We start from the raw sequence: 24,629 nt of genomic DNA on the forward strand, positions 1-24,629 counted from the left end.
ATTCCTAAGGATTCATTGGTGAACCTCACCATTGCATATGCTCTTAGATTTCGCTACACATTTCAAAACCCAATAAAAGCTCAATGTCTAATGGCCCATTTAAATATTCACACCAATAAGATACTCCCAAAACTCCACCTCACCAATGAGGCGTCCTAAAAAGACTCGACTTTTTTCTTTTCTTCTCCTCATACTCAACATTTCTTCAAACGATGGTCTTCTCATCTCCCATACCTTCCTCCATCTCTCATGATTATATATTGATTCGATCCACAAACTCACTACCTGTAGATCAATTCGACTGTTTGATTCAATTTCTTCACTACGAAATACAATTTTCCAGTTTTAAAATACAATTCAAACGATTGTACCATATCTCAAACCGTTTTGATATGTTTCCAGGTTTTATGCCCATCTTACTTTTGGTAAGAATGTATTTGTACTACAACTTAATTTAGGATGTGTTCTGTATTGAATTGCAGGCCTATATGGTGGTACGTTCGGACCTAAAGGCACTGAGATAGTACAACTTCATCGTAAGTATGGTCACTGGAGTGATGCCGAGGAAATAACTCCTCAGATACTGAAATCTTTGAATATAGTGAGGCGGTGAAGTTACATGGGATCCAAATGTGTTGGCTGGCCAGGTTAATAATCTATTTAGTGCTGTAACTTTTTTCGTATCATGTATGGGATACAAAAAATTAAAATATGGTCATAAATTCTTGGTAGGTGAAATTTCGTGCAAGTGTTGGAAGGGAAGTCGTGTGAGGGATCGTGGATTGTACCCAGGTGAAATGGGAGTGGTAATGACAGTTTACTCATCTCTCTGAGTTTCGGTTTTATGAGAACTACAATTACTGAAAAATAAAGGCTTTCTCTCTCTATTAAAAATTCTCTCGCCTCTCTCTTCCCCTAATTTAGGGTTTTCGCCGTTTCTCACCGTTTTCCGGCGGTCGCCGCGTGCCGTTTAAGGCGACCGCCGGACCCCCTCTCGTTTTTTTTCTTTTCTTTTACTTGTCTTCTCCGTCTCTCTCCCTCGTATGTCCTCGTCTTCTTCGGCTTCCTGAATTTCGTCGTCGGTTTCTTGTTCGGTTTAGATCTGGATCTTTCTCTTGCTTATGGGTCAGGCCGTCGTGTGTTGCAGCGCTTGAGGACTGCGTCTGCACCTCAACGGCTCTGTGTCTTCGGCATAGGGGGAGCTCTGGCTGACAAGGTTTTCCAGCTTGACGCGTATCGGGTTGAGTGTTGGAGCATGGTGGTAATGAGATCCCGATTCGTCCTCTGTCAGATCCACTTGTTTGGTTCCGCGGCGGTGGTGTTTGATGGGTCGTTCTCGGGTTGAGCTTCAGACTGCGCGGTTCTTGAGCTTCTTATCTCTTCTTCCTGCTGGTGATCTCTGGTGGGCGCGTGTGAGTGTGACGGTCCTTGGTCTTCCCGACTCCGGCATGCTCAGGTGAGAACGCGCGTGGACGCGGTGGCGCGTGTGGCGACGCGTACGACAGCGCGAGTGGCAGCGCGTGTGTCCGGCGAGATCTTCATTTTCGCTGCTTCTTAGCAGTGGCTCCGGTTTACCGGTGTGGGTTCCTGGCCTCGTCCTTGGTGCTGCTTATCTCCTTCACTCTCAATAAAGTAAACGGTTTTTGGTCATCTCGTATGGTGTTGTGGACCCTGCCTGTCTAGCCGAGCGGCAGTTGGACATTCGACCCGCTCTCTCTCCTGCGGTGTGCCTCCGGAGGGTTAGTTACTTGGCGGTCCGCTCTCTCTATATGAGATTTCGGTTCAATGGGTGTAACGGTCACGGCGGAGTGGATTGGAGGCGGCAATCTTCAGGACGCTTCTCCGAACGACGACATCGTCGCTAGGTGGTTTTCTCTCGTGCCGTCGGACGTATACTGTCGGGTGCTTTGGTGTGTGTTCGTGCTTGGATTCTTGGTCCGTTTCAGGGTTTAGGTGGGGTTTTCGGAAGCTGCAGGAGCCGTAGCATCAAGGTTTGAGGGCGCCTTTCTCTCGGTAGCTCGTGGTGCCCGGTGCTCGACCTCGACCAGTTCCGGTTTCTTTGGTCTGAGCTTGTCTCGTTGCTTAGCTGGTTGTAAGGCTTTGTTCCGCTCTCTTTCGAGCTGCGTCAGTTTCCGTTTCGTTTTGTTGTTTAGTTTATTTTCGGTTCTCCGCTACAAGTTGTCTTTGTATCTTCTGTCACAAATCTGAAAATTGGTATAATAATTTAACATTTTACCAAAAAAAAAAAAAAAAAAAAAAAAAAACTACAATTACTGACCTAAAACACAGACACGTAAACCGATAAAAGATCCAGAGCAAAAGTCAAAACCGTGCTTCGGTTTTCCTATTGAAATAATAGATACATACATTTAATTGGTTTGACCATGTTGGCATTTGAATCTAAAGGTTATCCAGAGAGATGTTTATGTATATCGCAGACTTTGGGTTTAAAACTCAATGGAAAGGTGATACAATAGAGCCAACCCGTCAGTTATTTGTCTTGCGGGTTAACTGTTTGGGTTTTGCTGAACCGGGAATGCGACCGTACGTGACATGGGAATGCGACCATACGTGCACGCGGGGATATAAACAACGGATGTGTTGTACATAAGATCTTTATCAGCTTTCGTTGAAGCTGTTAATCAGCTTGGCGGTAGTGAACGTGCCTAAGCTTTCCTCTTCTCTTTGTTCCTGAAATTAATATCCGAAGGCTATTATAACTGTAAGCAGTGGCGCTTACCATTCTCTTGGATTTTTTCTTTCCACCATAGGAGCCACGCCTATGGCTGTTCTGAATCTCTTTAATAACCCTGGCTTGACCAGTTTAACAATAACCATGGCTTGGCTGTTTTTCTTTTTTTTCCTGTATTTCATGTTTCTCTGCTACAGATAGCTCCTTTCTCATTTTCTACTTTCTTTATATTTTCTTACGAACAGAAATACAGAAAGGAAAAGTGTAAGCAGGAGAGTTCAGAAGCTACCGGCATATACTTTCACAGAATAGTACTTATGTGCTTTCCTGAGCTATAAACCACACATTCCTCTAGAAAATTAATCACTCCTTACAGAGGCTAATATCTCTAAGGCAACATGTTAGAGAGGGACAAAGGGACCCCCGTATCTTTATATAAAATATTGTTCTTAGTTTCACAGGACAGCCTCAAGAGAAGAAGATGACACCTATCGAAGAAATCAAATATCTTGACATGTAAACGTAATGAATTTCAGTTTTCTAACTGGATAACAAACCTCTAATATTTTCTTTTTGTAATTTTGATTGTTATAGGGTTACTTATATATTTAATTTTGTCGCTCTTTCTTTACCAGGAGCATTGAGATCGCATAATCTTTAAGGCTGAAAATTGAAGTTCAGAAATGCCTCCCATTTGCAGCTCGAGGTAATGGTTTCACCTGCATAGCCGCTAAAAACTATCATTTTTTGCCTCCTTTCTAACCAAAAAGAGTATTAGTACTACATATCATGCCTACTGTCTGATGTTGTTTTAGTTTGTCTCATATGAGAGAGAGATTTTCGATGTATACATATATAATACTTGGGCAAAGGTTGTATGTGTTTTGATTGAAGATGAACTTGCAACGGTGTAAGCAGGGGATTAGCAAAGGCCCCCGTTAATGGATTGTTGTTACCTTTTATACCAAGTCATGTTCCATCCGGTAAAAGAGGAACCGGGTTATATTGTGGAAAAGGTTGCAGAATTAGCAATCAATGAATTTTTAGATGCAACCTGCAAGTCCTCTCTTTTGGATTTTTTATTAATCATAACTGATACTATGAGGTCTTAGAGGGTGCGTGAGAATGGAACGGTTTCAGATGTCTACGAGGTATAGTTCGTTACTCATTACTAGAATTGTTTTCAAGATTCTCATGGCTTGCCTTTCTACTGCTTCTTAATGTTTTTTGTTTTGTTTTTGGCATCAATCAAACATTCATTCAAAAGGGAAGCTACTCCGGTTCGTTTAGACCAGCTACTAGAGCGGATCTAGGTTGAACCAGAACGTGACCTCGTGATCGTCCTTCCTTGGCCAGGAAGTCCGCACGGGTATTGTTGTCACGAGGTACGTACGAGAATTCAACATCATGAAAACGAGAGAAAAGAAATTTAATATCGTCTAAGTCCGGTGCTAAGGCAGGCCATTCTTCATCTCTACGAGTGAGGTTTATCAGCTGTTGACAATCAGAGCCGAAGCTAACCCCATCAAAGCCTTTTCGCGGGCTTCTGTCATCGCCCAAATAAGTCCGTTAGCTTCTGTGTGAATCGGAGCTTTTGCACGAGGGGCACACTTTTGTCCCTGCATTAGCACAATATCACCTTCTGTTAATACGAAGCCCATACCCATCCATTCGTCCTTATCAGACCAGGAGCCATCTACTTCACACCTGAACCGCTTTCCCGCGTCAGGCGGAACTTGGGTAGGCCTCTGTTCTTGATTTGAATAAATTTAAATATATAATGTATCCTCCAAGTTTCTCTTTTCTCGGATGTTTCACTAATTTATGAACTTATTTCTTAAAGTAAATAACCTTTAACTTTTTAAAATTAATGCATTAATCAAAAGCAAAGGAATGTGAGATTAAATTTATTAAAGAATGACAACACTATATATGCAAAAATACCACCCTAATAATTTTGGTTTATCATATTGACTATTATAAAAAGTAAATATGATAAACGATTTAACCGTTTTAAACTCAGCATTTGTCCATTTTGATGAAAGTAATAGATTTTCAAATACGACCCAAAAAGTGTTCAACGGCAACTTGTTATGACCAAATAATTCTTATTAATATTTTAATTTACCAGTTCTTTAATTTTCCATAAATAAGCAATGCAGTAGTTCAATTTTTCATTTACCATTTTAATAATATACTCTAGTTTTTTTCATTTAATTTACAATATATACAAATCTTACATGTTACTTGATGATCTCACATTTAAATATTGGTTATGGTTGCATCTTTGTCTTTTTAACTCTTCTTGATCTTTTCGATCTTGTACACAATTTTGGCTACATTTAATAACACTGTAATCATGTATTTTATAAAAAGTTCTAAATTTGTTATTCACACTTGTATTTCTTTAAAATATAAATTATTATTTATTAGAAATAAATCTACATATATTAAAACAAATATTATACTACTTTATTGTCATATAGAAATATTCAGACATTTATTGTTAAAAAAGTAATATAGAATTTTGATTGGACATTATAGTCCCAACATTTATGGAGGAGAACGCTTGCAAAAAGCCCGGCATTGACAAGACCCCTTAATCTCCCTCTCACAAACACTTCTACCATAAGGTCCATATACCTTTACACATAAAGATTTACACAGTGGATCACAAGATTTTTTTGTGTCAACTGGGACATTATACGTGCAAAACAGTATTCTATGTCCTTGCGCATCTGCCATCATTCCTGTTAGATGTAGAAATATTAAAACTTTTATAAAATATAAAATTTATTTATCAACAAAAATCTGCTTAATAAACTTTGTTTAACGCATTATAAACAAAAAGACACAGAGATATTTTTAGTAAATTAAAAAATGAGCATATGATTTGATAAAAATGTTAACTTTTTATTTTGTGAAAAATATTTTTAAGAATGGTGTACATATTAATAAAAAGTACATATAAATTTTTGATGTTTTAAGAAAAATTACTGTATATATTGAAAACCACAACATATTAACTACAAAATATAAAAATCCAATTCAAAATATTTGATAAATTTATAAAAGAACTAACGTTCATCCATATTATGAAAGTTGGTTGTTAACATATTTGGGAGTGAAAGGAAAATGTAGAGAAATAGATGATAAAAAATGAAGATATCTAAAATCATTTTATGATGGTATTTCTTTATAAAGACTATACATTTAAAAACTAAAAATGGACTAAAATAAAAAATAATTCTTAAATTACTTTAGGGACGATTCTTTTAGGTTTAACACAAAAAAAATATTTGACTCTGTTTTCTATATTTTCAAGCCATCTATGTATTTAGATTTTTACACAAATATATAATTTAATACTATCTATCTATATATATAAAGTTGGCTTTTCTCTTCTTATGACATGTGGAAGGGGGGTTTGTTGACATGTGTCCTCATATTTGTTTTTGTATTTTAAATCCTTTTTCTTTTAAATTATTGCAATTTGTTCCATCAATTTCTAATTATGTACTATCTAATCATTCTCACACTTATTAGTCCCTAAAATTCAAGATATAAATAAAACAATATAAATATATTTTAAATATTTAATTTATTTACAATTAAAAATAGCATAAACTTTCACAATTTTATTAGGTTTACTAATTTTTATTATTTCATTTAAAAATTATATATTCATTTTACTATTAATATCATAAGATAATCAAACTAAGAATAAGAAACTAGAGCACCAACGCAAATAACCAAGAAAGCGGGTCAGAAGGAGAATAATAATCGAAAGGTCAAAGCCACCAAGAAGCAAGAACATATATGCCTAAAGCACCAAAATCACAATCAATAGCTAAAAGGTAAGAAATACCTCACAAACTAAACAAGAATATACAACACGGCCATGCAAGTGAAAAACCACAAAGCTCTGGATAGAAGGGACCAAAGCTCCAAGAGACTAACTCTGCACACCTATACCAAAGGAAACATGGAAAGAAAAGAAACAACTTGAGGAAGGAGAATGGAAGACAACCACCAAAAAATCAGAGACTAAACTTGAGACCAGAAATAACCTTCCAAACCCATATAACATGCACGAACGAAAACATTATCCAAACCTCGAGTGGCAAACATGGTGAAAGGGAGAGCCACCAGAGATGCGATGAAAGCTGCAAAGAGATGCGAGAATAAAGAGGGAAAGGGAGACGAAACGAAACGAAATCAGAAAACTATGAAGCCGTCCTCAAGCTATGAAAGAGAGCATAGAAGTTAGAACACCAAAAACTAGATCTTGAAAACCAAGACGAGCATAGACTATTGACGGTAAGCCAACGATGAGGAATACAACATCAAAAACGACTAAAATCTGACCCAACCAAGAAGATGCAGTTCCTAACATCAGCTGAAATCTAAAGAAGAAGAGGAACAGTCAATATTGACTGGAACAACCTACAATTCCGTGAGAATCAACCGAAAAACTGAAAACTGATAAACCCGATCTACAACAAATACCATATAATCTCACAGGTGAAAAAGACAAGGAAGAACAAGAGAAAGATGTAATTCTTTTTCCAGTGATGGTGAGAAGCACCGCACACCAGAAAGGTAACGAAATATATAGACGGTGATGACTCAAGGTCAAAATATAGGGAGAGGGCAAAAAACATCTTAAAAGTTATAATTTTCAAAAATATGAAAAAATATAATACAATTTTGACACTGAAACCGTTAATCTTAGAATCAACAAAGTTATTGAAATTCAATATTCTTTTACATTAGATGCTCATTTCACTACTAACAAGTACTATACACACAACAACACATTATTCGAAAAAACAAACACAAAATATATTAACCTATCTTCTATTACTACGTAACACACAAAAAACACCAAATAATGATCTTAACAACTAAAAACGACAGCATAATTACATTATCTAAAAAATCATGTTCTTAACAATAATAAAAATCATGTTCGCGCGGACACCCCCTAGTATTTTATATAGTAAACAAAATTGATTATATGGGGTTTACAATATATTAAACATAAAAAATTAAGGATATAAGTATTATAATTTATTATAGAAGGAATTAATGCAATATATGAAGATGTAAATACAAACCTAATGAGAGAATGATAAACATAGTTAAGAAGGTGAACAAGAGTTGAAAGGATTTCCTCATTTTGGATTACAGAAATTGATTGATACTTAGTTGAAAATTTAGGGGAAAAATGAAGTATTCTATTGTTCACAACTGAAGAAGAAGAAGTATTCTTACATATATATATAATAAAAATATCAAATTTAAACTAATCACAAATTTGTGTTCCGAGTTAAACGAATCTAATTTAGAAAAATTTTAACTTTTTTTGTTCTTATAATATGTGAAACCCTTAGACTCGTTCGCTTTCCTATAAATAAATATAAGGATGTGTGTCCTAAGAGTGAAAATAATTTTGATGTTTTCAAAAATTATTTCTATCTTGAAATTATGAATTAATTTAAGGGAAATGTCAAGAAAATACTTTCTCAACATCATTACTTAAATATACAGTTATTAGGTGGAAAAATAAATCAAATGTAAATTTTACACGCGTTTTTTCGAAGAGGCAGGACGATTCTGGAAAACGGGGGAAGCATCATCGGTGTCGCCGGAATCTCTGCCGTCGAAGACCATGAAACTCAATCCAGTTGAAACTGCTTGACCGCTCCGCCATCCCGAGTTCGCCGTTGAATTTTTCAGATTCTTCATCATCCCTTAAGTATTAAAACCAGTGAGAAGCTTCAGAAGATAAAACGCTGAGTCTCGCCGGAACGTTTTCAGTAGAGAAACTCCGGCTAATCTGAAACCACATCATCTCTTCTTTGCTTGTCAATCCACTCGATTTTTTTATATCAGTTTTTGATACTCCGCCCAAGTATTAGAACCCGAAGATTGATTTCTTGCTGAATAATAAATCAAGCATAACTTAGGAGAAAATTAAAATCTCCCAAAATCAAACGGGAGAATAAATTAAAACAGGGAAAGAGGAAACAATTTTTTAAAAAAAAAAAGATACACAACAAAATCCTCTAAGGAAGAAGAAAATCCGCTAATCAGAACAAACGAAGATCGATTCAAAGATCGAATAGTCTTATTTAATTACATAAACAAAAAGTAAAGATAGTAACCGGCGGCAAGAGCCACCGGCTACTGGAGATGAAAACAATTGAACGAAATTTTGTTTCTAGAAGGAGGTTGGAGAAAAGGAGAGAGAGAAAGTTTTTTTTTTTTAACTTTTTGGATTTTTTAACGATCCAATTGAATCTCGAGACAACTCTTCTTCCAATGCCCCCCACATCTAATCTATTAAAACAGAGTCCTAATTTTTATCTACTTAAAAATGTTGTTATTAACTTTTGGACTTATTCATACCTCACTAAAGATAAATATAACATCCCTTAACTTTTGGACTTATTTTTATTTTCAATATTTTTGTTAGTAACTGCCCTATGTCTGCTGAAGTTTATTAGTATATTAATTAAATATAGTAACTATAATTGATATACTGTATGTATAAAAGATATTTATATTCACAAAACTGCACTTGTGTATCTAGGAATATGCAAGATCGAGAGTTATTTTCTACACTTTATTGATATATTATATATAATAATTATCTTATATTTATGGAGAGTGATTAATATGTTTAAAAATATTTATATACACTAAACTATATTTATATCACAAAGGAATATAACATCACGAAACATCTTTACAAATTATTTATCTACACTATGTTAGTAAGATACTTTCACTTTTTTCAAGATATAAAAGTGTCGATAATGAAAGTTTTAAAAAAAAATATTTACATAATCAAAACAATACTATAAGTTCCATTTATTTTAGAATCTAATCTATTAACTTAGAGTTCTATTTTTTATCACTTGCAAATAATCTAGGTTGGACAATTACATTTAACTAGCTTTACTATTATTTTTACTTATATCTAATTGAATTATTATTAAATATATGTATACCTTAACCTAAAATTAAGGAACGAAATAACTAATCTATTGTTTTTTAAATAACGAATTCAATTTATATTAACACTAATTTTAAGTAAATAATCAATTATATTTTATTTATTAATATAATAGTATTATATATGCCTACTAATTCATATATATAATTGTACTTTAATTCAAATGCAAGAAACAAATTATTTAAAAATCAGACCAAATACATAATAATGTAATTCCTATAGATAGAGTATTAAAATTAGATATATATATATATATATATATATGATAAAATAAATAATAATAGTTATTAATATTTAATGATATGGTGGAACATGTTATTATTGATATTTTTTATGAGCATAGTTTTACGGATTGTTCCAACAAACATAAACAATATTTATCAAATATAAAACTAACTGAACAAAACATAAAACATATGTAATGTTAGGCTCGGGCGTTCATGTATCCGTTGGGTACGGGTTGGGTATTTGACATTTCGGTTCAAAACTTATATCTAATCCTATGTCTCATTCTGGTAAATTTATAAGTACAGATCAGATTTGATATAACACACTGGTTTTGCTTCTAATTTATATCACATCATAAAATCCATAAAGTAACCAAATATTGTTCCAATTCAGGTTATATTAGTTCGGTTCTGATATATCCGAAGTTAATTCCAAAATTTTTAAAGCAAAACATAAGAAATAAACTTATTTATATAGAATTGGATATTTAAGGTATTTATTGAAAATTTAAATACTTATTTTTTGATATAATTTCATAATAAATATTGAACTGAATATTTGAAGTACGTATTTATGTTTCAAGTATCTATATTTGTGATTAGTTTGGACTTTCATATCGTTTTTTTGGATTTTTTATGGTTTTTTTTTGTTTTTTCGGGTTGCCCTTTCGGATTCGGCTAATAACACTTTGGATTCAGATATATGATGTACTATCCTACAAGACCAATTTTGAGATTTCTTACATTTCGTATTGGGTATAGATCGGGTTTTTTTGGTTTAAGTTCGGTACAGACTTGGAATTACTAAAATTATTATGCTTAGACCTACTTTCAAGAAAAATACGATTATATAAAGTTTTTACCAAAAATTATCCCGCGCTTTCAAAATCAAGTTTTCATTCTAAATCAAAGAAAGAATAAAAAGTAAATCGAAACATATCCACATCAATTGGGGGCTAATTGTATAAAATTTAAAAGTTTGAACCAGGATGGAAATAATCAATAGTTTTGGGGGGTAATTCAGGAAAGTGGAAAATGCCTGCAAGATGTGTGTTCTTCGTTAACATCGCGCAAAACACCTTTACCTCTCTATCTCTCCCTCCGGACGGCGAACATCTTCAAATCAACAACGACGGAAAACCCAATTTCTCAAAATCCGAAAGTTGCACACTTTTTTGATTTTTGAAAGATGGACGATTACACTAGAGAGATGATGGATCTCAAGACCTTAGTCACTCGAACCCTCGAGAAGAAGGGTGTCCTCGCTAAGATCCGGGTAACTATAGAGATGATAGATCTCAAAGTTTCAACCTTTCAGCTTTAGATAGAATTTAATTTAAAAAAAAACTCAATTGTACATTTCTAGGGTTCAGATCCGGGTTTGAATGTGACTGATGTTGTAATGCATCTTAGATTCCTCAATAAGTTCATTTCGATTCCAAGTTTCCTTCTTTATAGAAAACTAGGGTATGAGGAGCTTATAATATAATAGTTGGGTTGCTATGGCAGGCTGAGTTACGAGCGAGTGTGTTTGAGGCAATTGAAGAAGAGGATCGAGTGATTGAGAACAACGAAGGGCTGCCTCCAGCTTTGTTGGGAAGCTGCAATGACCGTGCTAGGCAGCTTCATGCTCTTCCTTCAGGTCTTTCTTTGCCTTTATCTCTCTTCAGATTGGTTTTATGTGGTTTTTAACTTCTTTGTGATGGTTTTTAAGTTCGATTCTTATGTGAGAATATGAACATTGAGGTTGTGCGGTTGAGTGAGTAGGTCCTCACTTTGAGGTGTTGAATGTTATGCAGGTAGGTTGCTTTGTGCGTTAGTTTGTGAGTACTTGGAGTGGGCGCAACTCGATCACACCCTCAAAGTGTATCAACCCGAATGCAATTTGGTAATCAAGTAATTGCTTCTCTTATTTTGTTTGTCTAGTTCAGTAGATTGTAGATGCAGTTTAAAACCGTGCTTCTTACTGATCTGGTGATCTGCATTGGTGCCTGAACAATCTATGCACAGCAAAAGGACTCTTGGAAGTCTGAATTAAGCGACTTTAGCAGCAACCATGGTTATGAGCTCAATAGAAATGGAGATAGCGCACCTCTCCTTCTCGATGTTCTTGAAGGATTCTTGAAGTTCGAGGTATCTCTTTTTCTCCTTATTCCCTGTGAATATATGTTTAGAGAAAAGAAGGAACTCAAATTAACAATTGTCTACACATTTAAGGATCATGCTTTTACTGTAAAACATTTTATCATTTGTCTTTGCTTTGTTCTGCTTCTGCTCAGGTTTAATGAACAACATTATTGTTTTTTGTTTGCAGAGCATGACACAGAACATGGGTGGTAATTCAAGGAGAGAGTCAGAAACCGAGTCTTCATCAAGCCTTGACTCTAGGAATCCTCCTCGCAGATCATCTGCTTCTGACAATTTACCTCCTCTACGAAGGCACACATATCTCCCAAATAAAACATCTTTACATCTTTTTCCTGTTGCATTATCTGAGTCACTCTTATACTTGTTTGTTTGGTGTTTGAATTAATGTGCAGGACGGGATCTGGATCCCAAGGATCGGGTGAGTCATCATTCCCCTATTTTAGTGAACTAAAATAGTATTAAGTTTCATAATGTCGTATACCAAATGGTTTTTGCAGATAGAAGAGGTGGGAGCAATTACAGAAAAGATGAAATCAACTGGAGACACGGTAATCAAGATGCGCATGAAGAGGTAATGAGAGCTTCAGCGGCACTTGAAAATCTTCAGCTTGATAGGAAAACTCGGAACATGACATCCTCCTGGAGGTAAAAAACCTTTTGAAGGCTTTTATCGTTAGTTTGAAATGGAAAAAGGGAAAAAGCTTGAAAGTGTTGATGTTTTTGTGTTGCAGGAATGTGAGAGATGGAGCAAATGAAGAAGATGGGAGGGATTGAGTTAGGGTTGCGAATAAAATGCAGCTTCTGAGAATGAGTGTTGGTTTGTGTACGTGTGATATGTATGTATGTTCTTTATTTGCAAACTGTGTGTTTCGTTGGAACCCCTTTGTCTCTTTAAGGCTATTTCATGAGATCATATTGAACGATTTAATGTTTTTCTTGAGCTGGTTTGGTAAGAGAAGGAACTCACAATGAACAATCAAAAGGAGGAAAATAGTGTGTTGCGTAAGTGAGTAGTGGCCATGTCATTCACTTTCTTCTGTTGATGGGTTATCACTGCTTTGAGTATTCAAAGTAATCCCTCTTCAAAGTGGAAGCAGTTTTGGTAGTCTGATAGAGTAAATGTAACTTTCACCAATCTTGCATCATCATATAAGTTTGGTGGTCAAAAGAAATAAACTGCGAACATGGTGTGGTGGATCCAACTATAATTAAACCTTGTAGATTGCATTTTGAATATGGACCTTTTTCATATTTGAAGTCATAACTTGTTGACAAAAGAAAAGAAAAAGTCATAACTTCTTTTTTTTATTGTCAACAGTTTATGCCATAGGCATTTAAAAAAGCTTTCATCTGTTTTCAAAATGATACATGTTTTAGCATTTTTTTCAAAAAAAGACATTTCTTAAATTTTTAATATATTTTCTATTAGGTAATAATAGTAAAATTTTTAAAAATTAATTGTATTTATTAAATTTTGGTTGGAATTGTTTATTATAAAAGGAATGTATTTATAACTAAAATTTAATATATATATTTTAATTTGTGAAAACTTAAAAATGTACAGCTTTTGATTTACATCTTAATATGTATAAGAACTGTGGAAATATATTTTAATTTGAAAAAATGATCTTTTACCTCTTTACATTTTTTATAGTTGTTTGCTCTTTCAGGTTCAGGTGTTAATCGTGGTAACAAAAAAAAAATGAAAAGGGGGTCGTGTTACCTCTTTACATTTTTTAGGGTTTAAGGCCTTTATGATTTAAATTAGTTTACCTTTGCTTTTCTTCTCCCTCGTTCAGACACAAACTCTCTCTGTTCAGTCTGTCTTATCCCGGCGTCGCCTTTACTCTACTCTTGTTGTATTGTTTAATCCATGGAATCTCGGATTTTGCATTCTTCTTCTCCTTCTTCTTGCTGCTTCTCCTCCGGTTCCATCAACCGACACCGTTTCTCCTCCACTTCACCATCTCCTAACCCTCTCTCCGTCAGCTTTCCTCAGAAGACAAGAACAACAAGGGTTCTATCAGTGTCGAAGAAAGATGACGACACCGAGAGTCTCAGTTACAAAGGCTCAGGTGTAGACATCGATGCCGGGACTGAGCTCGTTAGAAGAATCGCTAAGATGGCTCCTGGAATCGGCGGCTTCGGTGGTCTCTTCCCATTAGGTACACAACACAAAAAGCTTCAAACTTTCACCCTTTTGAGAATGTTTTAAAGTTTTCGTTTTTATGATTTGGGTCGGAGCAGGTGACTCTTATCTCGTAGCTGGTACGGACGGTGTAGGGACTAAGCTTAAGCTGGCCTTTGAGACTGGGATCCATCACACCATTGGAATCGACTTGGTAACACAATCAAGAACCTGTCTTGTGTGTGTGTGTGTGACCTTTTGTTGGAGACACACTCATTGTTTTTGTTCCTTTGTTTGCAGGTTGCTATGAGTGTGAATGATATTGTTACTTCCGGTGCTAAGCCTCTCTTCTTCCTAGATTACTTTGCTACTAGTCGTCTCGATGTTGACCTTGCAGAGAAGGTATTGGTTGCTTTCATCTTTTGCTCTTTAGGACTTGATAGTCATGAAGAGTGTCTTTCCAGGTTATTAAAGGGATTGTTGATGGTTGTGGGCAATCAGACTGTGCTCTCTTAGGTGGAGAGGTATGTTTCACATTTTAGAACCCAAGTCATAGCTTAGTTTATGTACATTCCATAATCTTGGTTTGGTTTGGTTTGGTTGTATTAGACTGCGGAGATGCCTGACTTTTACGCAGAGGGAGAGTACGATCTCAGTGGGTTTGCAGTTGGGATAGTGAAGAAAGATTCTGTTATCAACGGGAAGAACATAGTTGCTGGAGATGTCCTTATTGGCCTCCCATCTAGTGGTGTTCACTCCAATGGCTTCTCTTTAGTAAGAAAGTAAGTTTATTGGTTGCATTCAGATACTTAGTTACTTACTACTAAAAAGACCACTATTGTTTGCAGGGTGGTGGCTCGAAGCGGTCTTTCGCTGAAAGATGAGCTTCCTGGTGGATCAACTACCCTTGGTGAAGCTTTAATGGCACCCACTACCATTTATGTCAAGCAGGTTGAGTTTTTTTTTTCTTTTGTCAACAAATAGTTTAGATCACATATGTTACCAACTCTTTCTCTGTGTATCCATACAGGTACTTGACATAATCAGCAGAGGAGGAGTGAAAGGGATAGCTCATATAACAGGTGGAGGTTTCACAGACAACATCCCTCGCGTCTTCCCTGACGGTTTAGGTGCTGTTATCCACACTGATGCTTGGGAACTTCCACCATTGTTCAAATGGATCCAACAGGTAATGAGATCATTCAAGATGACTCTTTAACGATGTATGTTTTTCAAATGTTTTGATTGTTGGTGTGTTATTGAAGTCTGGGAGAATAGAAGACAGTGAGATGAGAAGGACGTTTAACCTGGGAATAGGGATGGTTCTGGTGGTTAGCCCAGAGGCCGCTTCGAGGATACTTGGTGAAGCCAAGAATGGAGACTATGTTGCGTATCGTATTGGAGAGGTTGTAGATGGTGAAGGTGTGACATATCATTAGATCCATGTTTGTGTTTTTTACCAACTATCAATGTTCTGAATAGGACCGTGCGAACTGTGTTTCAAGCTTGTGTGAGAGAAGATGTGACCACTTTGTTTCGCAAGTTTTAATCCATTTTTGTTACCGTTAATGGTTTTTATACACCATTCATGTCATGTATCTCACCTCGCTAAAACTCATTTATCTTTTTATATGCTTAGTAAACCAACAAAATAAGAAAATAAGTCAAACTGTGTCCCAGAATTAATTAAATGTGTACGACAATTATACCTACGAAAATTTGAAGATTTGCTGGAACAAAAACTTCAAAGGCTTAATATATCTTATGACATGTCTTGGAGCTTAACGTCTTTGGTTCAGAGTTGGTTTCTTTTCCCTCTAGATCACTTCTTTATAAATAAACTTTTTTTTTGGTCAACTGGTCTTTTATTTTTTCACTAATCCAGTGTTTTAATGTTTTTGATTTATTTTCGGCTTAACAAGCAGGAAACCTATTCTTTTAATTCTTTTTGGTTTCTAGTTGTGGAAATTTTATTACTATTCAATTAAATCCTTTTAATATGCTCGAAGAAAATCGATCATCAAATATATGGAGATCCAAAAAATATTTTCACATTTTCAGTTCTATTATAAAGTCACTTTATAAAAATAAAAGGATTGATCATAAAAATTGGTCCACAAAAACTTAAATCAAGCCCGTAATTGTCAACCGCAATCATGTCTACCAAAATCATTTCCACGAAATACTCATCCACAAATCTATGTCCATACACGTTAATTATTTAGTAACATAAGTATGTGATATTTGTATGTAATTTGGTCATTTGATTAGTGAATATTTATATATATTTTACATATTTTATGAATTTTCCATTTACACATCTTGTTTAATAATGTAATGTTTAGATGGAGAAACATGAACTTGATAAAATTGAAACATAATATATCATAAGTATCTGTCAACAATTCACTCATTCACAACTCCTCCATCTACAAATTTTACATCCACAACTCACCCAAAAATATTCTCACTAAAACTTTGTTATAGTTATTCGGTTACACAAATGTATGATATTCGCTCATCTGGATGTTTCCTGAATATTTTTTCTGTCTTGTATCATACTGAAAGTGCAGAATATTGATATTCTACATATATCTTGATCAAACTGATACTAACTAACAAATTTTGTCCATGATCATATATATATCCATCAAAACTTATCAAAAAAAAATATTATTTGTATATCACCAACATATCTACAAAACTGTTTTCCACTAATAGACTCTCCGCAATGTGAATACGTGCACCAAATTAAAATTTTACTTTTTAAAATATCCAATATAAATATATGGATATAAACATATATATATTTTTTATTTTATACATATTTGTGTATATTAAAGTATGAAATGATGATGTCAAGGTGTATAAAGACAAATCAACTTATGCATACAATTAAAAGCTAACTAAAGCTATTACATTGAGTTGCATCTTAATTACTTATCAATCGGTTCTAAAATGTATTTTTGTCAGTTTAGATACTAAATTCATCTAAAATCCTGCCCTTTGTTTACCTTTGGTATATATTAAGAAGAAATCTATTTTTACTGTATAAAAATTCTATTTAGTATATTAAATATGTTTGGGTATTTGTCTATTATATCAATATTTTAGTTTTAGTAGCGTATAAATTTAATATGATCTAAATTTCTGGATTATTTAAAAATATACAATGAGAATAATGGATGTAATTATCGGCTACATATAGCAAGATATTGATGCAAAAACAAATCTCCAAAAAATCAAGATATTTTATGAGCTGAAGATATTTCTTTTATTTTTTTTTAATTTACTTTTGAATTACTCTAACCAATCAAATCTGATATTAGTTTATGTGATAATTTATCGTAATTAGTGTTTTTTGAACAGTTAAACCAGTTTTAACAAAAAAAAAACAGTTTAATAATGTGACATTTTGACATTTTTCCTCATTTTGAAACACCATTAGAGATGCTTTAACACTGTACTGTCCTCGTTGGTGCACGTTAGCATAACTCCAAACTGCATTATCATTGGCCGTTATGCGTTCAACAAAGGCTTAGGGTTCCGGACTCAGCGGAGGCGTCGCCACCGGAGAAAGTCGGATCTTCTAATTTGCAGATCAGATGGGCGAAGAAGACACCGCGGAATTGGATCAGAACAGTTATAATGGTGGCGAAGATTCTTCCAAAGTGCTTACATTGCCCACCGTATTAACCCTCGGCCGTGTCGCCGCCGTTCCGATCCTCGTCGCGAGTACGTTTAATCATCAGATCTAAACGAAAGTCTCAAACTTTTGATTCTCTGTCTTTGAGTGTAGCCTTCTACGTTGATTGCTGGTGGGGGAGAACTGCCACAACGAGTATCTTCATTGCAGCTGCCATTACAGATTGGCTTGACGGGTACATTGCGAGAAAGGTACTTCCTTTTTGAATACCCTTTTCATCTTATATGAGGTGAAGCTTGATGTTTTTGTGTTATTTCAGATGAGATTAGGCTCTGCGTTTGGTGCTTTTTTGGATCCAGTTGCAGATAAGGTTAGAGAAAGTCTCTCTTCCTTTGTCTTCATCACAAGACTTTTATCTTTCTGATTGAAAAGTTATGGATATGCAGCTTATGGTAGCAGCAACGTTGATACTGCTGTGCACTAAACCTATGGACGCTGTTGTTTTTGGACCAGTTCCTTGGTTAGTGACTGTACCTTCCATTGCTATCATTGGTAGAGAGGTAAGGTATATAAAGTTACTGTAAGTTGCACTTACCAGCTCTTGGTTTCTAAACTATTCGGTAATACTTTTCATTTCTAGATTACTATGTCGGCAGTAAGAGAGTGGGCTGCATCTCAGAACGGCAAGCTTTCGAAGGTAAAAGTGATCAAATTCATTCTCTGAGAGCTTTTTTGTTACTGTTCCTACTTTACTCATGTAAATGGCTTTGATAAATGTTCTTAGGCTGTTGCTGTAAATAGCTTGGGAAAGTGGAAAACTGCAACGCAGATGATAGCGCTGACCATACTGCTTGCAAGCCGGGATAGCAGTTTTGAGAGGCTATTACCGCCTGGTATTGGGTTGCTCTATGTATCTGCAGGTCTCTCTATATGGTCTTTAGTTGTTTATATGAGACAGATTGTGAGAGTACTGCTAAAGAAGAAGTAGCGAGATTGCTTTTCTGGCTTTTGCGTTCAGTATATACACATAGAATGGAAGACTCGCCCATCAGCATTTACATCTCTTCTTGAAGAAAGCACTATAAGACTCTTATGATGCTTTAGTTCTGTTTTCAACTTTGGGTACTGCGATCATACTCAGCTTGGTTTGGTTTTGTATAATCTCTCTGAATCACGTTGCTCCTTGCTCGCTGCACACTGATTTTTACTGAAGCAGGCAGCACGAATTTTTTGGACAATGAAGGAGAAAGCAAGCAGGTGCAGTTTCATTCTAGTTGGAGACTTGCTTGGGCTCATGAACTCTTGAGATAATGAAATAGAACAGTTGTTGCATGTGTTATGTAGATTCTTTTTCAATCTTTTCCTGATACAATATAAACATATATAAAAACAAATCTTTGATATAATATCTCAGTGGCTTCGTTTCATGTATGAATCTTTGTGATAAGCAAATCCAAAAGCAAAAGCAAGAAAAAGGATGAACAAATCATATCTATAAACCCAAAAGAATGACTAATCATCATCGAAAATGATGATACAGGTATAAAGAAAAAAAACAAATCCCAGAAGACTAAACAGAGAAGACTCTTCTTAATACTTGAAATCAGGACTTGAGAAGATGTTGACATGCTTGCTTCCAATTGTGTCTTGTAGTATTGTGATCTCCCCTTCTTTCTCTAACACTTTCTCCTCCAGTCTATCTATAGTCCCTCTCAACGTCTCGTTCTCTGAGCTCAACAGCATGTTCTTCTCACAGCTTTGTCTCAACTCTCTCCATATCTGGTCTCTTTCATCAGTCACTTTTGGTAACACTGATTTCAAGCTTGTTATGTCTTTCGCAGCTTCCTGGAGATTTAACTCAAGCCGGTTTATGTTTTCTTCTTTCTTCAACATCTGTTGTCAAAACGATCAAAGTTAAGTAGTTAGTTACATTAGCTGGAAAATAGTTTCTTCATTCCAGGAGCCACACAAAACACACAAACATAGGACGTATTGGTATTATTATACCTGGAGCTTGAGGTCTTTCAGTTCGTGAGTCTTCACTGATAGGTTGTCTAAAGTGTTTTGAACCTCACATCTCAGAATCTCATTGCCTCGTACTGCTGCTGCTACTTCTGCTTGCAGCTGTTCAATTTCTTGTTCCTTGGAATACAGTTTCTCCCGTAATAAACTTGTGATTAGGGTCTCAGCTCTCAGTTCTGCTCGAAGGTTATCCTACATGAGATTAAGCCAAACGTTAGCGAAGACATAAACGAGAACGCATCAGAGAAAAACTAAGAAATGAACATTTATTTCGAGGCTCACTTCAACTGTTTGGTTTCTTTGCTCCTTAGGCCTACCCGTACTTGAGCAAGATGATTCTGAATTTGAAGCTACCACACTAGTCACTGTTTGCAAACTCCTCTTCAAGTTTTCAGTTCCACGCCTTATTCCATGGACTTTCATTTCAGATTCAATCATAAACTGCTCGGTTAACCCGTCCTTCATCAAAACTGTATCCTGAGAGGTTTCAGTAAACTGAGTTAGCTTCCCTTTGATGAACTTCAGTAACTTGTAACACAGGTGGTTGCTCTCATTTAGCATTGGCAATCCTTGGTCTTGCAAGTAGCTGATACGCATCTTCAATTCATTCTCTAGCTTAAGCGTTGTAACGTCTATCTCTTCGCTGTTTCCTTTCAATCGATTCAGCAGACAGATATTTTCCTGGCGAAGAGAGTCAGTTTCAAGCTTCATTGATTCAACTTCCTTTCTAAGTGAAAGCTCGATCCCTGTCAACCTTACTTGCTCCACCTGCAGTTTCTTCTCTGACGGTTGCTTCTTACTCTCCTCGGAAACCCCATCTCGAAGCCCCTCAATCGTCTTCTCTTGTTCTTTGCACGTTCTCAGAAACTTCGCAACAGATTTGTGCAACTCTTTGCATTCTTGATCCTTCTCTTCAAAGTTCCTTCTTAAAAAATCAATATCTTCTGTAGCACCTGCGTAGCTCTCTTTGACCTGGGAGAGAGTTTGCTTAAGATACGAGTTCTCATCATGCAACTCATCTGCTGCCGTGGTCAGCTCTGCAACTCTTCTCTCCAAATGTGTGATCATGCCTTTGCTCTCCGTCTCGTTTTCATGCAAAGCCGATAGCTCTCTCTGAAGTGAGACATTCTGCTCAGCGAGCTCTCTGACACGCTCCAGCATCTTCCTCTCTTCAAACTGAAATTTCTCAAGCTTTGAAGTCCACTCGCCTGACCTTCTATCAAGCTCTTTCTCCAATCCAGCCTGCAACTCGCTCCTCTCTTTCTCTAGTCTCTGTATGTTAAAGTCCCAATCTGACTTCAACACTCTCATTTCTTCCCTGGCAGAAGCTCTCTCAGCCATTTGGGAGCGCAAAAGATTTACATTCTCATATGCCAACTTGAGCCTCTCGTCTTCTAGTTTCCTAATCGCTCCAACCAGAGATGAGACATCAAAATCACAGTCAGAAAGGCATCTCTGCTGCTCCATTTCTTCAGAGAACACTGTCACTCTCTTCTCAGCTTCTTTAACTTTCATTTCCAGCTCTGAGTCAATATGATTTTGCTGATGCTTTCCATAGCCATGCGCATGATATTCCTTCACAGCTTCATAACGTTGAGCAGTGACATCTGAGCCTGAGTCAAAAGTTCTATCACGGGATCCACCGTAGACATCTTGAATAGTGATGGGTTCATGATTTGACTTGCCGTGACTCTCAGAGAGTCTTTCAATGACATTTCTTGCAAGCGAACGAGGCGATCCATGCCTCGATCCATTCTCCACACGATCAGTAGAAGCTAAACGATGGCGGGTGCCTTTAGCTTCCCTAAACGAATGTGACTTCCTTTTGTCATTGAGATTGTTTGATGGAGATGTACAGTGGACTCGAGGTGGAAGCCTCCTTCGGTTAATGCTGCTAGAGACATCACTGCGTGAAGAAGTACTCTTTTGCTTGCACTGTTCTAAATGCTCTTCTCCATCAATATAACGGTCCAGAACTTTACTAGAGAGATTACTAGAACAAGTTGATGAGCTCCCAGATGAATCTTGCTGGACTTCAAACTGCCTCTCTCTCACTTGTCTTTCTGGAGTGAAACATCTGCCACATAGTTTTCATCACTATTAACAACACCTAAACATGTTTAATCAGAAAAATCTGAATAGGAAGATCAAAAGCATACCGAGATGAATGATCCCGCCGCCTATCCTGGCTTAGCTCATTGGTGGAAGTTTCTCCAAACTTATCGAAAGTGAAACCTGCTGAGGACAAGGAAAGGCTTCGTCTAAGAGCTGGACCACCAGAAGCCTCGCCTTGTGAGTTAACACTATCGAACTCTTGTTCAGTCTGATTACTAGCTTGGGTTCTCATCTTGCTATCCGCTGTTTTCTCACCATTACCAGACGAAGATCTAAAGAAGAAGAACTTCTTCATTGATGTGTTATCTCCAGTCAAAAGAAGTTGCTAACACAACGGCACCTGGAATCAAAAGGATTGAAAGATCACATTTTGCAGCAAAGTAGTGTTCTTGCATAGATAACCACTACTCAGACTTGATCATAGCAAACATAGAGGCCTAAAGACCAAACTACCCTTAGCATCTTCAAATCAGAAGGAGATGCAAACACTACTGCAGGTGGAATCAAAACATAATAAAACCAAATCAAAGGATTGAAAGATCACATTTTGCAATTTGCATAGATAATCATAAGCTCATAACATTCGAGTGATGCCTAATTAAAAGACGAAACTACCCCTAACATCTTCAAAGCTAAACCTAAAACCCTGGAGAATCAAAGGCACGAAATCGAACCTGAGACCTAGCCTGCGGAGAAACTGATGAAGAAGATAAAGGAAACAACTTTTATGCAAATTGCTTTATCAAAGAAACACAAAGAATCGCTCTTTTTTTTCAAAATTGAAAAAGAGAGGATCTTGGGGATTTATGGGCTTACCATAAACACCGATCTTTCGAAATTCGAACGGAGAAGAAACCGAAACGCAGATTTAGTAACGGCGTTAGATAACGTCGATTTGATCTGAACGAAGCGAGAGCGAGAGAGAGAGAGAGTGTCGTTTGACGAGGAAGAAGAATCGAAACGGCTATCCCTCTACTTTTGGTGGTGTGTGACTGTAATAAAGAGTATCAGTGGAGGGTATATATGTCAAACATTTGAATTATTTCGTTGCGCGGATAAGCACATTGGAGAAGAGGAGCGTGGTTTGTCATTTTGTTCTACTTTTATTTAATTAATTGAAAGAGGGTGTTCAAGGTTTTTTTTTTCGTAAACAAAATGTTTATAGGTTTGAGTGGTGATATAAGTAAATACTAGATTTTGACCCGTCCTTTAAAGGACGGGTATATTTTTTGTTTCAATTTTTCTGTATTATTTCAAGAAATTTAGTTTTAGATACAACCGGAAAACTATAATCATAATTTAAAATAAGTTTGTGGCTCCAGAGTTTTGTACAAAAACTCATTAAAGCAGCAACGGTAATCCAAAATACTTCAAATACTGGAGATATTTGAAATATTTACTCGGGTTTTAACCAAAGATTTAAAAATAAGTAATTTTATGTTAAATTTAAGTATTTGTTCATGTATTATAAAATTTATATGTCATTTGTTGTTTTTATTTTTGAATCCGGTTTGTGTTTGAAAAATATTCATCAATTAAAAACTTGATAACCCGCAAAAACTGCTAAAACCAGAACCTGCAAGTTGAAATTATGGGAGAACTTATGGGTGATTGACATATAATCTAATTTTGTTTAAATTATTGTTTTTAAAATTTAAAATTTAATTTGTTATAAAATTGGTTTAAATTATATTTTATGTGAAATGAAAAATAAATAATTTGAATTTTAAAATTTTACTATGTTTTTAAACATGGGATTTTCTTTTATTTTTAATATTAATATATTTATAATTATATTTTAAAATAAATTAAAAAATGACATAGTTATCTACAGTCACGATATGACTGGTTTCTCCGCTACCACCCGCAAACGCAGCTTTTGCAGTTGCTAGCGGTTGTTGGCGTTTTGCAACAATCGCTCAAACCCCTTTGAACCGCTCCAAATCTCATAAACTCAAAAGATGGTTTCAGCTAGCGTTTGCGGTTGCGAGCGTTTGCGGTTGCGGACGGTTGCGGGATGATACTTTTTTTCTTTTTTCTTAAAACAATATAAATACAAAAATAAAATTATTCAATAAAAAATTAAATTGGAATTATAAAAATACTAAAATATATCTATTGTATTTTAACTAATATTATAAAAAATTTAAATAAAAATATTTTCTATTATTTTAAAAAATTTATACTATAACTTTCTAAATATAATTTTTATATTTATTATAATATTATGATTTTTGATATTTTTATAATTGTATAAAATATAAATATTATTAATTTATTATTTAACTGTTGTTGTATTTGGTAGTTAACCAGTCATAAGTATCCCGCAAACACACCGATTTCTGACCGCATAACCAGTCGTACAAATCTCTTAAACCCGCTAATAATCATAACCACCCGCATCCGCAAACTTCTGTAACCGCAACGCTACGTTTGAACCAGTCAGACCCTCAATCTAATAGCTCAATGACCGGAAAATAATTAGATTCAATTAAACATTAATTAAACCTTAGTTCATTACCATTAATTTGTGTGGTGAAAATAATATTTATTAAAGTATAGTATCAATATTACTGTTTCCAAATGACATAATATTTATTTATTGGACTTCATAGTCGACAGTTTGT

General features: G+C 35.5%; 4 protein-coding genes and 2 long non-coding RNA genes across 10 annotated transcripts; 5 read left to right on the forward strand and 1 right to left on the reverse strand.

Annotated features, from left to right (window-relative positions):
• Positions 1-49: 49 nt before the first annotated feature.
• LOC125576599 lies at positions 50-868 on the forward strand. Its single transcript, XR_007315027.1, has 3 exons — positions 50-402; positions 483-647; positions 733-868. It is a non-coding gene; the product is annotated as an uncharacterized LOC125576599 (long non-coding RNA).
• Positions 869-2,268: 1,400 nt separating this feature from the next.
• LOC106352884 lies at positions 2,269-4,693 on the forward strand. 4 transcript variants are annotated; one of them, XR_002653183.2, is made up of 4 exons: positions 2,269-3,214; positions 3,328-3,843; positions 3,960-4,077; positions 4,153-4,693. It is a non-coding gene; the product is annotated as an uncharacterized LOC106352884 (long non-coding RNA). The 4 variants fall into 4 exon arrangements; XR_002653182.2 differs by having other exon boundaries at positions 3,328-3,398; positions 3,611-3,843; positions 3,960-4,693; XR_002653181.2 differs by having other exon boundaries at positions 2,269-2,722; positions 2,938-3,214; positions 3,960-4,693.
• Positions 4,694-10,961: 6,268 nt separating this feature from the next.
• LOC106352886 (protein TONNEAU 1a) lies at positions 10,962-13,019 on the forward strand. Its single transcript, XM_013792532.3, has 8 exons — positions 10,962-11,219; positions 11,453-11,585; positions 11,743-11,831; positions 11,954-12,076; positions 12,258-12,382; positions 12,484-12,509; positions 12,589-12,736; positions 12,823-13,019. The coding sequence occupies exons 1-8, from the start codon at positions 11,133-11,135 to the stop codon at positions 12,863-12,865; spliced, it is 774 nt and encodes a 257-aa protein (XP_013647986.1). The 5' UTR covers positions 10,962-11,132; the 3' UTR covers positions 12,866-13,019.
• A 722-nt stretch (positions 13,020-13,741) lies between these two features.
• On the forward strand, positions 13,742-15,788 carry LOC106352887 (phosphoribosylformylglycinamidine cyclo-ligase, chloroplastic). The gene is made up of 8 exons (XM_013792533.3): positions 13,742-14,256; positions 14,339-14,433; positions 14,520-14,621; positions 14,684-14,743; positions 14,829-15,001; positions 15,068-15,170; positions 15,250-15,408; positions 15,485-15,788. The coding sequence occupies exons 1-8, from the start codon at positions 13,965-13,967 to the stop codon at positions 15,656-15,658; spliced, it is 1,158 nt and encodes a 385-aa protein (XP_013647987.2). The 5' UTR covers positions 13,742-13,964; the 3' UTR covers positions 15,659-15,788.
• A 1,856-nt stretch (positions 15,789-17,644) lies between these two features.
• LOC106352889 (CDP-diacylglycerol--glycerol-3-phosphate 3-phosphatidyltransferase 2) lies at positions 17,645-19,271 on the forward strand. Its single transcript, XM_013792536.3, has 6 exons — positions 17,645-17,954; positions 18,019-18,116; positions 18,185-18,235; positions 18,312-18,425; positions 18,506-18,562; positions 18,650-19,271. The coding sequence occupies exons 1-6, from the start codon at positions 17,825-17,827 to the stop codon at positions 18,851-18,853; spliced, it is 654 nt and encodes a 217-aa protein (XP_013647990.2). The 5' UTR covers positions 17,645-17,824; the 3' UTR covers positions 18,854-19,271.
• LOC106352888 (227 kDa spindle- and centromere-associated protein-like) lies at positions 19,248-22,987 on the reverse strand. Of its 2 annotated transcripts, none has more exons than XM_013792534.3 (5): positions 22,819-22,987; positions 22,047-22,342; positions 20,170-21,964; positions 19,873-20,079; positions 19,248-19,758 (listed from the first exon to the last, which is right to left on the reverse strand). In XM_013792534.3, exons 2-5 carry the CDS (start codon positions 22,295-22,297, stop codon positions 19,456-19,458), a joined length of 2,556 nt encoding a protein of 851 aa, XP_013647988.2. In that variant the 5' UTR covers positions 22,298-22,342; positions 22,819-22,987; the 3' UTR covers positions 19,248-19,455. The 2 variants fall into 2 exon arrangements, with proteins under 2 accessions (XP_013647988.2, XP_022544640.2); XM_022688919.2 differs by lacking the exon at positions 22,819-22,987 and adding an exon at positions 22,677-22,804.
• Between the last annotated feature and the right edge of the window lie 1,642 nt (positions 22,988-24,629).

The sequence above is a fragment of the Brassica napus genome, chromosome A7, assembly GCF_020379485.1.
Source record: "Brassica napus cultivar Da-Ae chromosome A7, Da-Ae, whole genome shotgun sequence".
Classification (NCBI taxonomy): domain Eukaryota; kingdom Viridiplantae; phylum Streptophyta; class Magnoliopsida; order Brassicales; family Brassicaceae; genus Brassica; species Brassica napus.